Source organism: Aulonocara sp. 'chitande type north' Nkhata Bay, linkage group LG19, assembly GCF_057382095.1.
Source record: "Aulonocara sp. 'chitande type north' Nkhata Bay isolate Kocher_YH1m ecotype deep benthic linkage group LG19, A_spYH_male_GT1.1, whole genome shotgun sequence".
In the NCBI taxonomy this organism is placed as follows: domain Eukaryota; kingdom Metazoa; phylum Chordata; class Actinopteri; order Cichliformes; family Cichlidae; genus Aulonocara; species Aulonocara sp. 'chitande type north' Nkhata Bay.
The window spans coordinates 18,311,871-18,325,683 of record NC_141362.1 but is presented as its reverse complement, the minus strand read 5'-3'; the positions used below and the strand labels follow the sequence as shown (position 1 = coordinate 18,325,683).

The 13,813-nt window shown below is 40.3% G+C and overlaps 1 protein-coding gene across 8 annotated transcripts in view; it reads left to right on the top strand.

Moving 5' to 3' along the window:
- The window catches only part of daam2 (dishevelled associated activator of morphogenesis 2), a 110,729-nt gene that overhangs the window by 92,461 nt on the left and 4,455 nt on the right, over window positions 1–13,813 (top strand). For all 8 annotated transcript variants that reach the window (XM_086273718.1, XM_086273715.1, XM_086273717.1 and 5 more), the window contains 8 exons: window positions 522–628; window positions 2,451–2,535; window positions 3,069–3,175; window positions 3,919–4,007; window positions 6,419–6,587; window positions 7,524–7,631; window positions 7,854–7,914; window positions 8,219–8,350. In XM_086273718.1, coding sequence (XP_086129844.1) covers window positions 522–628; window positions 2,451–2,535; window positions 3,069–3,175; window positions 3,919–4,007; window positions 6,419–6,587; window positions 7,524–7,631; window positions 7,854–7,914; window positions 8,219–8,350 — 858 coding nt within the window. The remainder of the gene's footprint in view (window positions 1–521; window positions 629–2,450; window positions 2,536–3,068; window positions 3,176–3,918; window positions 4,008–6,418; window positions 6,588–7,523; window positions 7,632–7,853; window positions 7,915–8,218; window positions 8,351–13,813) is intronic.

Genomic DNA, 13,813 nt, shown 5'->3' with positions numbered 1-13,813 from the left:
TATCTGACTGGCTTACATCAAGCTATCAGCCATGTTTCCTGTTGCTCTGCAAAGTTTATAGGTTTGCCTGCATTGGATTTGCAATGGTGACTCACCAAAAAAATGTCCTCGCCCAAGACCTGCTGTAGAGTTTCTTTATTTTTTTGTTCCACAGCTTGTGTCACATGTTTTCATGCCCCTTCCCATCCTGAGTCAAGGAGTTTATAATGTTTAATGAGATGTGCGTTATGGCCTCAGAAAACTGCAAAAACAGGTCGGGGGAATGACTAAAGTGTTTGGCCAGAGTGCAGCCTTTTAGTCTGAGTTTGATAAATGATTAAACAACTGCAACAAACTGTCTTTGGTAGTTTAAAGCAGAGTTTCGTGAATCTGTTCTAAATTATCACATTGTTAAACGCTCAGAAGGGGTCGTCTCTCAACCAGCTAAAGATGTCATGCAGATGCGAAGAAAAGACGTTACAGTGTGCACGCTTTGCATTTTATGCGAGCAAAACGTAATCTGTTTTTCTGTCTTTCTGCAGAAAGAGACTGGCTCGATGGATGACATATACGTCAGCACGCGGAAGGTCAAAGAGCTGTCAGTCATTGATGGCAGACGTGCACAGAATTGTGTCATCCTGCTTTCAAAGTAAGGGGCTTCGGCTTGAATGATTAATCATAGTGTATCGCATCATCAGTAAACAGCTGATTAGCGTCTGCTGTGAGATCTCGATGCGCTGCAACTTGCAAGGCTGCCTTTTGAGTTACTCTTATACAGATTACACTAACGTATGACATACATGTCAGTCTTCTGTAAATGCTGTAACAAATTGTAACTGTTATGCTAAAAAAGTCCGGCTTTATTTTTTTAATTTTTCTCTTGAATTAGACTTATAGATCCGGTTATTTCAAAGCTAAAGGTTTGTTTGTCCTCTCACATATACATGTATCGCTGACACCGGACTCTTCTCAGCATGCAAATCTCATATGAAGAATGTTGGCTTCATATTTGATTATTTTCTTCAATGAGACGGCTTTTATTTCTTTCTTTATTTTAACGAGCTTGAGAAGGTCTTTCATGCTTTTATTACATCCAGTCTCCACTACAGTCTGGAGAGATTATTGGTTTTATTTTGAAGTGTGCAGGCTTATTTCCTGATAGTTGAGAAGTAAATGTAGGAATATTTTTGCCTATGGTGACAGTGTTATATTGGATACCTCCTCATTAAATTAAGCAATAATTTTATAAAAAAATATTTAAAATATTATAAACAAGTGAAACATATAGCCTCAGGTTATTTCTCAGACCTGGAACACTCTTAAGCCTGGTTCGCTTAGGTCATTAAACCAGTAGCTTTTTAGTCCTGATTTCTAGATTCATGCCTAGTGTAACTCTAACCGGACCTTTTCACTTAGGCCTTTTTAATCTTTTCTTTTTACTCATATTCAGATCTTCTCTGGAAACCTATCTTTTCCAGCTAATTCCTTCAGCTTAGGTCCAACATGACTGTTTCCAAGACTTTCCCAGCTTTTTTTTTTCCTGGACTACTTGCAGCATGTTTGTTGTTTTTATTTTATTTTATTTTATGTTTTTGCTTTGTTGTATTTGCAGTGGTTCGAGCTCACTCAGCCACAGTAATTATCTGCTAATTAGTTTTATAGTGCTGAAGAAATGGCCTCAGTGCAGACCACTGATAAATAAGTAACATTAGGTCAGGGGTTAGAGCACTAACTCTGTGTGGGAGCTGCTTGGAATGATGGCCTCATGCATCTAGAGCCAGAAATGTGTTTTTAATGGACACCTAGGCCATCTGTGAGTGTAACTCAATCCATACATCTTTATCTGAAAGCATTATATAGCTAAAGCAACATCTTGGAAAGTAATGTTCTGATTTCTACTGTGAAAATCCGGTCTATTATTACACATTCAGCTACAAGCAGACTCTACATTGAGTCGCTTACATTATATTAACTCGCATTTATTCAACCCTAGTCCCCCACCCAAGGGCTTTTGAATCCCTCTGCATCTGTACCCGAATCAATTGTCATCATTTAAGATCCACTTGGCAATATGGCTCCTATTTGTCTGTCTCCTAATAGCGCTGGTCCGAAGCCCTTTTGAGAATTTAAGCTCTACCCCCCTCTACAGATCAATACATATGCTTTCTGAGCTCTTTGTGTGTCTGACAAAACATCAGCGTGGTCCCTGAACTCCTTTTCGAGTCAATAGCAAATGACCCTGGGCTACAGACTAGACCCAAATGGGGTCAGCAGTTGGTCAATAAGGGGTTTGCTGCACAGACTAACAATGCTGTTATTGATTGCAACCCGGCTCAGTGATCAGATGCACTGAAAACAGCTGGCAGTGTTCCCGGGGTTTGTCACTGGTCCAGGCTGGTATTATGAGCAATGAGCTAGTCCACTAGTAGTTCTTTTACTGTAATAAAGTTGTTGTTTTTTTTACCCTTTAGATTAAAAATGAGCAATGAAGAAATCAAGAGGGCAATCCTGGAGATGGATGAGAGAGAAGAGCTTGCTAAAGATATGCTGGAGCAGGTATGGTCCAGTGAAAATAAGCTTTTCAGGTTTTTTGCGACTGGTTGGGTCAAAACAATGTCCCTATACTTGCTTTATTATGGGAAGAAAATGTAATTATTGATGATAATCAAGCTTCAAAGTCTGAGGCAATGTAAAAAAAAAAAAAAAAAAAGTGAATAAAAGCAGAATGCAATAGTTAGTAAATCTTAATAATATATTTAGTTGGGATTGGTGCATTATTGTAAAGTAAAATAACAAGGTGAAACATTTCGCAAAGAGTAGAAGTAAAAAAATGAGACGTTGTTCACTGCATGGAGTTTAACAATAATGTGTCTAAATGTAAAATAAAGAAGAATTTGCAGATTATCTGCAGTTGCTAATTTCATGATTAGATTAAGAGCAGCCTGTGAAATCTTTGTACACAAGGCACAAAGCTACAATCTGTTGTTAAATATTGTTGCTCCACGGCATTAAAACAGACCCGATTCTGTCGTTTAAAATGCTGCCAACAGTCTTCTGCGTGAACTTTTGGATTCTTGTTGTCTTTCTAGCTTTTGAAGTTTGTCCCAGAGAAAAGTGATATCGACCTGTTGGAGGAGCACAAACATGAGCTGGAGAGAATGGCCCGAGCTGATCGCTTCCTCTTTGAGATGAGCAGGTAAACATAGTGTGATACTCAGCTTCAGGTAACAACATCCATGCTAGGTTAGGCGCATAATTCATATGTTTCACTGCAGTTTTAATTTACTAATTTTAAAGGAACTTAATTTCTAAGAAGCTGCAACAGATTTAATGCAAAAAGAAAAGATCATCCAGTCAGGGAATGGGTGCTAAATTGATAGCTTTCAATGCACGGAGACAAGGGTGGAATCCCAAACAAGCCTCAAGCTTGGGTGTGATTCATTTTTTTAGCTGAAGAAACTAGTCTTGTTTTGACAACTGTAGTAACACCAATGCCTAAATCAATGCCTTTTTCCTGGATGCTGTTCTAGTTCTCAGAACTCGTTTTTTCCTGACAGACAAATCTATTTGTTTCCTTTTAATGAAATATCACCTTTCTGCTTTGTTTCCTCTGCTACTACCCTTTTGACCACATATCCGCTGGTCTGAGGAACACATCTGGGAATTAGTTAGTTCCTTTTTTTTGCAATTTAATATCCTGAGTCCCTCTTTGAAATCCCCCCCACCCCCTCCTTTGGTGAACTTTTGAGCAAGTTTAACAAATCCATTTGTCAACTCTCCATTTTGATAGGCGCTTATTGGATGATAATGCAGTGAAAACTGAGAGAGGGAGTTTTGCACAGTTGAGTGACTTCTAGCTTTGAACTTGGACTCCCCTGGAGACAGATGTAACTCACCTCCCCCCATTTCCCCCCTCTGTCACTCTTTTCTCCTCAACAGAATTGACCATTACCAGCAGAGACTGCAGGCTCTGTTCTTTAAGAAGAAGTTTGCAGAGCGTCTTGCTGAAACAAAGCCCAAGGTTGAAGGTAAGAACAAACATAACCTTACAGGCCACTGTAAGGTTATGTAAACATGAACTTTGTTTCTTGGATCCCCATTTTTGTATAAAACACATCAGTGACAGTTTCACTCGTGCAAACGGGAATTCACCTCCATTTGTGTTGCCCTGCTCAAACTTGTGCCAATGCCCGGTCATTGCATTGGCTTTCTATGTGCATGAAAATTTTGCTTCATGTTTTCATCAAGGCTTTTCTTGCTACTTCTCTCTGCACCATAGCTGCACATGTGCGCTGATGTGAGGAAACCAAATCCAGCAGGGATTTAAATTTTGTGGCAGCTAAAGGAAAAGAGAAATATGGTTAAAAAAAATGTTTAATTATATGAACAGTGAAAAGCAAACAGTGAAAAATTAACTAGATTATTTGGCTTTTAAAACAGAACTGTAATGCCAGTGCCCCTCAGTGCTGCTGCTGAGTAATGAGAGGAAAAACAAAAACACACACAGTTGCCATAAAATGGAGTTATGTATTTGTGACCTATTTTTACAGATTATGTTGAGCAAGAATGGAGCTTGCAGCTGATTGCTTCAGATGAGATGGGGTGGAGACAGTCATAAAATATTGCATAATGGCAGCTTTTCCTTAGAAAGCCAGAAATATTAGTTGACCTTAGATTCGATTCATGCATCAGAACTGTCGTCAAACAGTCTTTTGACGCAGTTTGACAGAAAAATGGAAAAGAAGATTACATTTTCGAGCACTTGTTTTCTTTTTAGGGCACACAGTTACACACCCAGAAACAAAACAACGTTTCCCACACTAGAAATGTCATCAGCCGCGAACACCAAGACCAAAGCTTTTTCACAATCCTACCTTTGAGTTAAATTTGTGTGTGCGTGTGCATGATGCGAGAGGACGGTCAACTATGTATGGGTTTTTTTCCCCCATCAAGCCAGCTTTCAGGTTACCAGGGAGGCTGTTTTGGAAAGCTGGCCTATGTTAAGAGGGGAGAGCGTCTCTTGTAAATGCTGCAGCTAACTTCAAAGAGTGAGGGAAAAGGCTTCCAGTGAGGTTCATAGCCATGTGTGCATGCACGTGCATGCACAGGGTGTGTTGTGACTGAGTCTCTTTGAGCCAGATCTACTTTAAAGACACTGCTCTGCTAATCCGGAATGTTTTTTCTGGCCTTTGATGAGCATCACATCATTTATGAGAGCAACGTTTTATTTGCTGACTGGTAGTTCAGCTTGTGTGTGCTGTGAGACATTTGTCAGATTGTCTGGGAACAAGTAAAATGTTACAGCTAATCACCAGTGATTGAAGTAGGAGCCAAAAAGCACAAAAAATCCTCATCCTCCTAGTGGTGAAAATCAATTGTCAACTGTCTTTAATGTCTTGCACAGCTTGCAGAGATTGTGTTTTATGTAGCATTAACACACATAATGAATACGGGCAAAATGCTTTTATTAACCACACACAGTGCGTGTGTAACACTGTTACTGTTACTTAAGTGACATTTTGCATGTCATGTCCACAGTATTTATTCACTTTGGTCACATTCTAAAAATGTCACCGGTGTAGTAAAACATGCTTTTTAGTCATAAACAGCAGCTTCACTTCCGGTCCAGATCTCTCTGGATACAGACTTTATTTGTTTGCTTTTTTTGGATCCCCTCTTCTAAAATGAATTCGGCGCCTCTGCTTCTGATCCCTCGATGGACTGGAAATAAAGTACAGGCATCCTGTGAGTTGGTGGATCCACTCAGACCTCCAGAATCCCAAAATATTTGCAAACCACAGTTTGTGGATGACCGTAATAAAGTGTTCATCCCCTTTTATTATTCATGTTGCTTTGTCATATACTCTGCATGAGTCTATATTTCCCTGGACCACCCAGCAGGTTCAATAGAAGCCTTTCAGAACCCTGACAGCAGAGCCAGAAGACTGATTCCCATGCTGCATCACAGCACAAAGAACTGCAACAATAACAAGATGAAACTTGTTAATGATTTTCACATTCACACTGAGGTTTCCTCTGTGGAGACAGGGAACCACCTGCACTTTGCCAGACCTTGCAGCTCTCTGGAGGAAAGAGGCTGACACTACAGAGTTATGTTTGGAATATTCCCTCCCTCTGCTGTTTTATGGATGGATGGAAGGACTCGATGGGTTTCCCCACCGAGCTGCCCAGTTTTTTTGGGAAATATTGATCACTCATCATGAAGGATGTTAGAAATGAAGGAAAGGATGGTGATTTTTAGGTTGTATGCGTGTCTGTGGGTTTGAGTAGAGTAACAGAATGGAAGGAGATGGTGAAAGCCCAGAGTGTTATGTAATATGAAAAGCTGAGAGTGCACACATATCAGTCACCAGCTAAATGATGTCTCCAGCTGCAACCCTCTCTCTCTCTCTCTTTCTCCCTCTTCATTTTCCTACAGCCATCCTGAACGCGTCCAAGGAGGTGGTCCGGAGCAAACGTTTGACTCAGGTCCTGGAGGTGGTGCTGGCCTTCGGCAACTTCATGAACAAAGGCCAGAGAGGCAACGCCTTCGGGTTTAAGATCTCCAGCCTCAACAAGATCGCTGACACCAAGTCCAGCATAGACAGGTGGGCTGTCTTCAGTTAATCCACTTTGTTACAAGTGTTGACTTGTGCTGCGGGCCTGCTTGTTTATTGGAGTGACTACATTTGGATAAGTGCTTTAGTTTATTTGGATAGGTTAGTTGACAGTTTTAGCAATCTCGGTTAGCAAGTTGCATTTATAGGACTTATGGGTGCATAAAACGGATAGAAATGCTGAATAAAATCCAAGAATATTTCACTTTCTAAAAGCTGACAACAGACTTCTTGGATGGTCTGTCAGTACAGTTACCCGCACAGCAAGCATTAAAAGTTGTAGGTGCATTAAAAATTATCTAAAGAACACCAGCAGCACAAACATGCTCCCGAGATCTAGTTCAATGATCTAACAGGCTGAGCTGAATCCTAGCAGGCAGCTAGCAACCACAGCTGGCTGTGTTTCCATCTACCTGTCAGTCAAAGAGCCCACGGCCCTAATAATTCAAACCTTAAGCCCAAATACAACTGAAACAAGTACATTTGTTTCCTTTTATTAGTTTACTTTACACCTTTGCCTTAGGATTAAGTATCTCAGCTCTGTCTCATGTTCATGTTGCAATTGCTTATCTTTAAATGGTAAAAAAAACCTCTCAGATACTGATGTTGATTGTGCAAAGTTATACTAAATCCTAACTCAAGAGAGCTACTGCTTGCATCAGTTGCATGCACAGAACTGTGCCATGCTCAGCGGGTGCACTCACTGAGCACATCTATCAGTAAATATCATGTACTGCAACTCTTGTGCCAGTGCAATTTCTGTATATGTTGATGTATCTTATAGTTAGTATGGAAATAATAGCAAAGACCTGTGTTTTAAATAAAGTGAGCAAAAATAAAGGAGGCTATTCCTTATCCTTCCATAAATTACTTTGGTTAATTCTGTTTTGCTTGATTCTATTTTTCTTTTTATTTATTATTCGATAGGAACATAACCATGTTGCACTACTTGATCATGATCTTTGAGAAGAACTACCCGGACACGCTTCACATCCAGCAGGACCTCGGCAGCGTACAAGAAGCTGCCAAAGTCAAGTAAGTGTGCAATATTTCACTTGAGGGAAAAGAGCATTTCTCCCTCTGACTGCATGTGGTTACAGTAGGACCGTGTCAGCTGTTACTTGAGTAAAATTGTTTATGATTTTTAATATGTTGAGGAAATTCTTGATAAAAAGCAACAGACAATGTGAGTTGTGACACACATAAATAAACAGCTAACAAATGTTGTCTTCATATTTGTCTTTCCTTCTTCTGCAGTTTGTCAGAGTTGGAAAAAGAAGTGCATAGTATCAGAAGTGGACTGAAGGCACTGGAGGCGGTAAGTTGTTGTGCGTTTGTGTCACGCTCCCTCCCATCGGTTCTTCTCCTGTCTGTAATTATGTTTTCGAGTAGTGCGGAGATGGGCAGCAGGGCGAGGTGTTTAAATGCTGGTAATGTTCCACGCTCTGCGACACAGAAAGCGACATGTCATGTTTTCTGCCACACGCGAACACGAGCGCTACAGCACAAATACGCTCATCCGAGTTCCAAGAAAGCTCAAGTGAAACTAATTGTAATGAAGCATGCTTCAGCCTCAGAGACCGACCAATCACACGCCTCTCGTCTCGTTTTACCCGCATCAGGAGCTGCACTACCAGCAGAGCAGGACGAGGGAACGAGGGGATAAGTTTGTGGCCGTGATTGGTGACTTCATCACGGTGGCTGGCTTCAGCTTCTCTGAACTGGAGGACCAGCTGAGTGAAGCCAAGGACAAGGTAACCAAATATTTAACCGCTCATATTTGGGTCGTACTGTAAGTGTAAGTTCATATGAGCGTGTGGGTGGCGAGGCAACTTGCCAAGCTTTCATGTCAGGAAGACAGAATAGCAGGAAAGATGAAAATTACAGAAACTGATGCGGGGGAAAAGAAACTTCTGAGCATCCCTCTTTGTCCAGCGGGATGACTTTAGGCAGGTCGGGGAAACCCAGCATTGAAAGATTACCCCGTACTCCCCCCACGTCTTCTCTTTGTGTCTGTCTCTGAATGTTAGTGTTTTAAATCCACACACTTTTCTTTTTTACCACTGGGACAAATGCCCTTTGAACCATGCTGTCTCATGTATTGATGTATAGCAGGAGGTATGTAAGTTGAAGATATCAGTGGGACTTTGAGAATCCCAAAGTGTTGAAAAGATTTATGTGAACGCGTTATTTAATTTCCAGGCCTTGGGAGATCTGCTGCACATTTAGCATGTCGATTCTGGCACACTGAAACCTTATGAATCTTAGTATTAGCACATTTTATCATCAAAATTGTCTTCAAAAAGCCAACAAGTGGCATCACATTGTCCATTTGCATATTTTACATACAGTCTATGCCATGAACCAATTGAAAGGAGGACGTGTGTTTCAGGTTGAGCCTCGTCTTTGCTTAATTATTTGTTGAAGGAGGAGGTCAGTAAAAAAAAAAAAAAAAATGGAGGGAAAATGTTCTAGTTGGAATGTCACTGGAAGAGAAGGGGAGGATTTGGGCACCGCTGTAAAACAAAAAGACCTGTGTTCACCAGCCCAGACTGTGCCTGTGTGGTTGTTAAGTGGGGAGTCTGACACACTGATTCAGTGCTTGTCGAGGCCCTCTGACGCCCTGTTAAGTTTCCAGAGGAATAAAAAGATGGAAGCGTGGGCGTACGCTTCATCCTCAACAAGGTAGAAAACGACTAAATGGAGCAGGCAGCCTGCTGAGGCTCACACAGCATCCATGGCAACAAGCATGTCTGCATGCATGTCAGCGATGGAGATACACACAGTGGAAAAATCACTAGAAAGGATTACGGTTGTTCTTGTGAGTTATAGAGAGAGACGTTTCAAGAGGAGGGAATGGAATTATTTCAAAAAAGCCAGGATTGGTTTATATTAACAGTCAAAGATTTTATATAAAGATAAGCATATTTACCCCGTTTCACCCTTCTTTCTAACTCTAATATGGTCATTAATTTACAAAAGAAACATCATGTTGTGTTTAGTAAGACTTGAAACTAGCAGTGGAGACCTTTTTAACTGTTAAATGATCTTACAGAACAAGGTACATTTTCCTAAAGGCTTCTACACGATCATATTTTTACAACCAGACGAGACACCCCCTGCTGGCTCTTAGAAAGAATGCTTGTTTAAAAAAACTCAGCACTGGCTTACATTTTCAGACCCATAAGTTAAGAATCAAAGCTTCATGTTTTGTCAAAAAAAAGTCAGAGAGAAAGCCAAGTGAATGAAAAATCAAAAGATTAAAAGAATTATGAGCAATAGTGGTAAAGGTGGCCTGTTGAAAAAGTTCAAGAACTAATGTGAATTTGGCCACCAAAAAGAACATTGCAGACTGTTCCTGGTCATCAATCTGCCTTCATAACAGAGCTTTTCAAGTCACTTTCATTGTTCATACAACCAAACCAGAGTCCCTGGATGTCTGGGTCCATTTGTTTTAAATGACGTTTTTTCTTTATACTGCTGCTAAACCTTCTCCAACGCTTTCTGAACTGTAGTTTTAATACAGTGCCTGTTTTGCCATCTTACAGGTACTTATTAACTCTGTCTATTAAGTCTTTAAAGATCCACATAATGACCACCCTGTAGAGACATGATCAAATTAATCCATCACAGCATTTTTCACATTTGCCTGTTGTTGTTGTTGTTGTTGTTGTTGTCATTATTATTATTATTATTATTATTATCCATCCATCAATCCTCTATCGCGTATCCTTTTCAGGGTCGCGGGGGGGGCTGTAACCTATCCCACCTGTCTTAGGGCGAGAGGCAGGGGTACACCCTGGACAGGTCGCCAGTCTGTCGCAGGGCTAACACATAGACACAGACAAATTATTCGCGCTCACATTCACACCCACAGGCAATTCAGAGTTTCAAATTAACATATCCCCACTAACTGCATGTCTTTAGACTGTGGGAGGAAGCCGGAGTACCCAGAGAGAACCCAGGCACGGGGAGAACATACAAACTCCACACAGAAAGACCCCGACCTGATGATGGAATTGAACTCAGGACCTTCATGCTGTGAGGCAACAGTGTTAACCACCGTTATTGTTGTTGTCGTTGTTATTGTTAAAGTTAAAGGGTCTGCTTAAGCTTAACTTACCAGCTAGTAGACATATTTTGCTCTTTGCAGTTCTGTTAGAGCCTCTGACTATTTTAAGAAGTAAACAATTGCTAAATTATTTTGAGTCTGACTGGTTGCAGATATGGTAGACTCAAAATCAGAAGCATTGCTCAGATTGTAAGCATATATACCAAAATGAATGAAAGTTGTCTAGAACCTTTACTCATCTGGAAATACACCAGAAGATGTAACACTGATCGTCTTGCTACAAGTTTAAACTGGGAACCTTTAGGTTTCATTGAGCTGTTTTGGTGCCTACATGATCTTAGGCCAGCAGGTTGTTGTGGCTGATCAGTACTTGGATTTTGGAGTATCTGATGTTTAAGCATTGGAGGATGCTTGAGTCAGAGCCAGCACTCTTTTGAGTAGCCAGAGTTTTTCTCAGAAGTAATGTTTACTTTCTAAGTGCCTCTTTAGCTTGCTTGGCATTATGTTCGTATTAGCCAATGCCTCCAGACAAATGACTTGGTGAGGCTGACTGTGCATGTGCATCCTCCTCTCTGTCAGTTGGGGCCTTTTAGTGTGTCATGCTGTAATAAATGCCTCCATTCAGCAACTGTACTTACCCTAGGATTTCCTTTGACTATTTTTGTAATTAATTAATTAATTTTAAGGTGCATAAATTGCCTCTAAAAGCTGAGTACTGACAGCATTTATCACTTTTTGTGAAGCTGTATCATCTGCTTCTTTCAGCTGCTACCTTTAGGGTAGGGTATCTCTCTGATGTGCTCATTTCTAATGTTGTCCAATCTGGTCTCCAGACTCTCCTCCCTACTCTCACTAGAGATCATAATGTCATCTGCAAACATCAGAGTCTACAGAGACTTCTGCCCGACATCATCTGTCAACCTGTCCATCACTGTTGCAAACAAGAAGGAGCTTAGATCCCCAATGTAATCACATTCCCACTTTGAACCCATCTGTCACTCCTAGCATACACTTGTCCTTATACATGTCATACCCCAGTCTCACCTAACTTTCTCATAGAGCACAATGATTTCTCCCCTGGTACCCTAGCTCTAGATCCACAAAGACACAAAGCAACTGTTTCTGTTCTTCTCCATCAACATCTCATCTTCCAAAGCAAAAATTACATCTACGGTGCTTTTTCTAAGCATGAAAGCACACCGCTGCTCACTGATCATCAAAGGAGGACCGATCATCTCGTACAGGGTTTTCATGTTGGATAAAATATGATTTATCTAATGTGTAAACAGATCAGTCATATAGGTTTTCATAGAGTATTTTTGAACAACAAACAGTTTTATTATTTATTTTTTTAAAGTCGTAATTTAAAATCTATTATTAATAAAAATAAGGCACAATAAATAATCAGAGAATGCAAAGAGATAATTGGCTCTCTCACAGAGCTTGCCTGTGTTTATTTTAGTGGTTGTGTGAAATGAGCTGCACAGTGTTGTAACTTCACATTCTTCATTTTATTGTGTGTGCAGGAGTACGTGTGTGTGTGTGCATGTGCGCGCGTGTGTGTGTTTACTCATTTAGCTCAGACCCAAGGGGACGAGAGGAAACAGATTTGACCAGACACATAATTACTAGGAGAGAGAGAGTGATGACGGTGGGGTTGCCATGGAGACTAGTACCATAATGACAGGATGGTTTTATCACAACACGAGGACCATTTACAGTATGATGCTAACCTCATATAAACTAGAGTCATGTTTACTGTCACTGAACTCTCCCTGAAGATGAGACAGAGGATAATAGCACAGTGCAGAAGAGAACAACAGAGGCTGTTTTTACCTAAAGGGTTTAACATGTACCATTTATTGTTTATTGTATTGAAATAAATCAACCAAAAGAGTAAATATATGAAGATTCTTTGTTAGTGATCTGAGATGAGATATATTTTATTTACCGTAAAAGCTGGGGAATTTTGACTTTAAATGTGACTCTGTGAGAATAGGAAGGAGTGAAACAAAAATGAATATGAAAGCAGTGATGAGGATGAAACTTTAATTTAGTGATGAAACTTTTATTAGAAGCTGGATCAGATGACCCTGAACCATCCTTAAGTTATGCTGCTATAGGCTCAGACTATTGGATGCTCCTCTTGATGCACACTCTCCTCTTTTCATTCTCTTTGTCTTCAGCATGGCATATATTTTCAACATTTGCCTGCTCCCATAGTTTGATTTCATTCTTTGTTGTTTTTGTTTTCTCTTCTCTTTTTCCCCGCATTTCCCACCATTCAAGTACTTACAATAAAAAGCACCATGAGATGGTTTGGTGCTGTATAAATAAAATAAAGTTCAACTGAAATTTAATTAACGAATGAGAGAGTACACTAATAACTAAGCTGAACTGGATTTTGAGAAATCACATGCATTTTCTTCAGCTGAGATTTCCATGGTGCCTTTAGCGATATCTAGGAAGTCAAAGTATGGATAAATACTCATGGTTTGGGTTTGGAGTTTTTCCAGGAGATCATGTTTTTCTCCGATGTTAAAAATGCATTGGGTTCATTCCCCCGTGCCCTTGACCTGGGCACAGGAGAATGAACCCTCAAAAGCCCCCAGGTGGCTTTTGAGGACTTGCTTCTCCTAACACTTGGGATGTTTTACATTTTCCCAATGGAGATAAATAAAGAATAACTACCCAGCTTGTTCTGTTCCAACCAAATGGCCAAAAAAAACCAGCTTCAAATGCGCTTTGCAGATTGTGCTTGAATGTAGCCTCACCCTGAGTGTATTTTGAAACTTTATTTTTGCAAAATTTATAAAAGTGCCCAAATGTTTGGGTTTTTTTTTTCTTTCAGATGATAGAATGAACAGCTGCTACCCTTTTAAAGAATACTGACTCTCACTTTCACTCTTTCAGTGTGGCCTGTTTATCGTCTTAAACCAAATACATGTGTGACAGTTACGCTTTATGAAATCCAAATTTTTCCACAAATAACCTATCGCACATTATTTTGCAAAACTGGTCAGATGTGTTGCTAGTATCTGCCTCAAACCATGGCCTCTGCGCAGTACAGATTGTATCTTGTTGTGTTTTAGGACTGTGACTGGGCCTGTGTGTATGTGTGTGCGTGTAGTGGTCTGTAGTACTG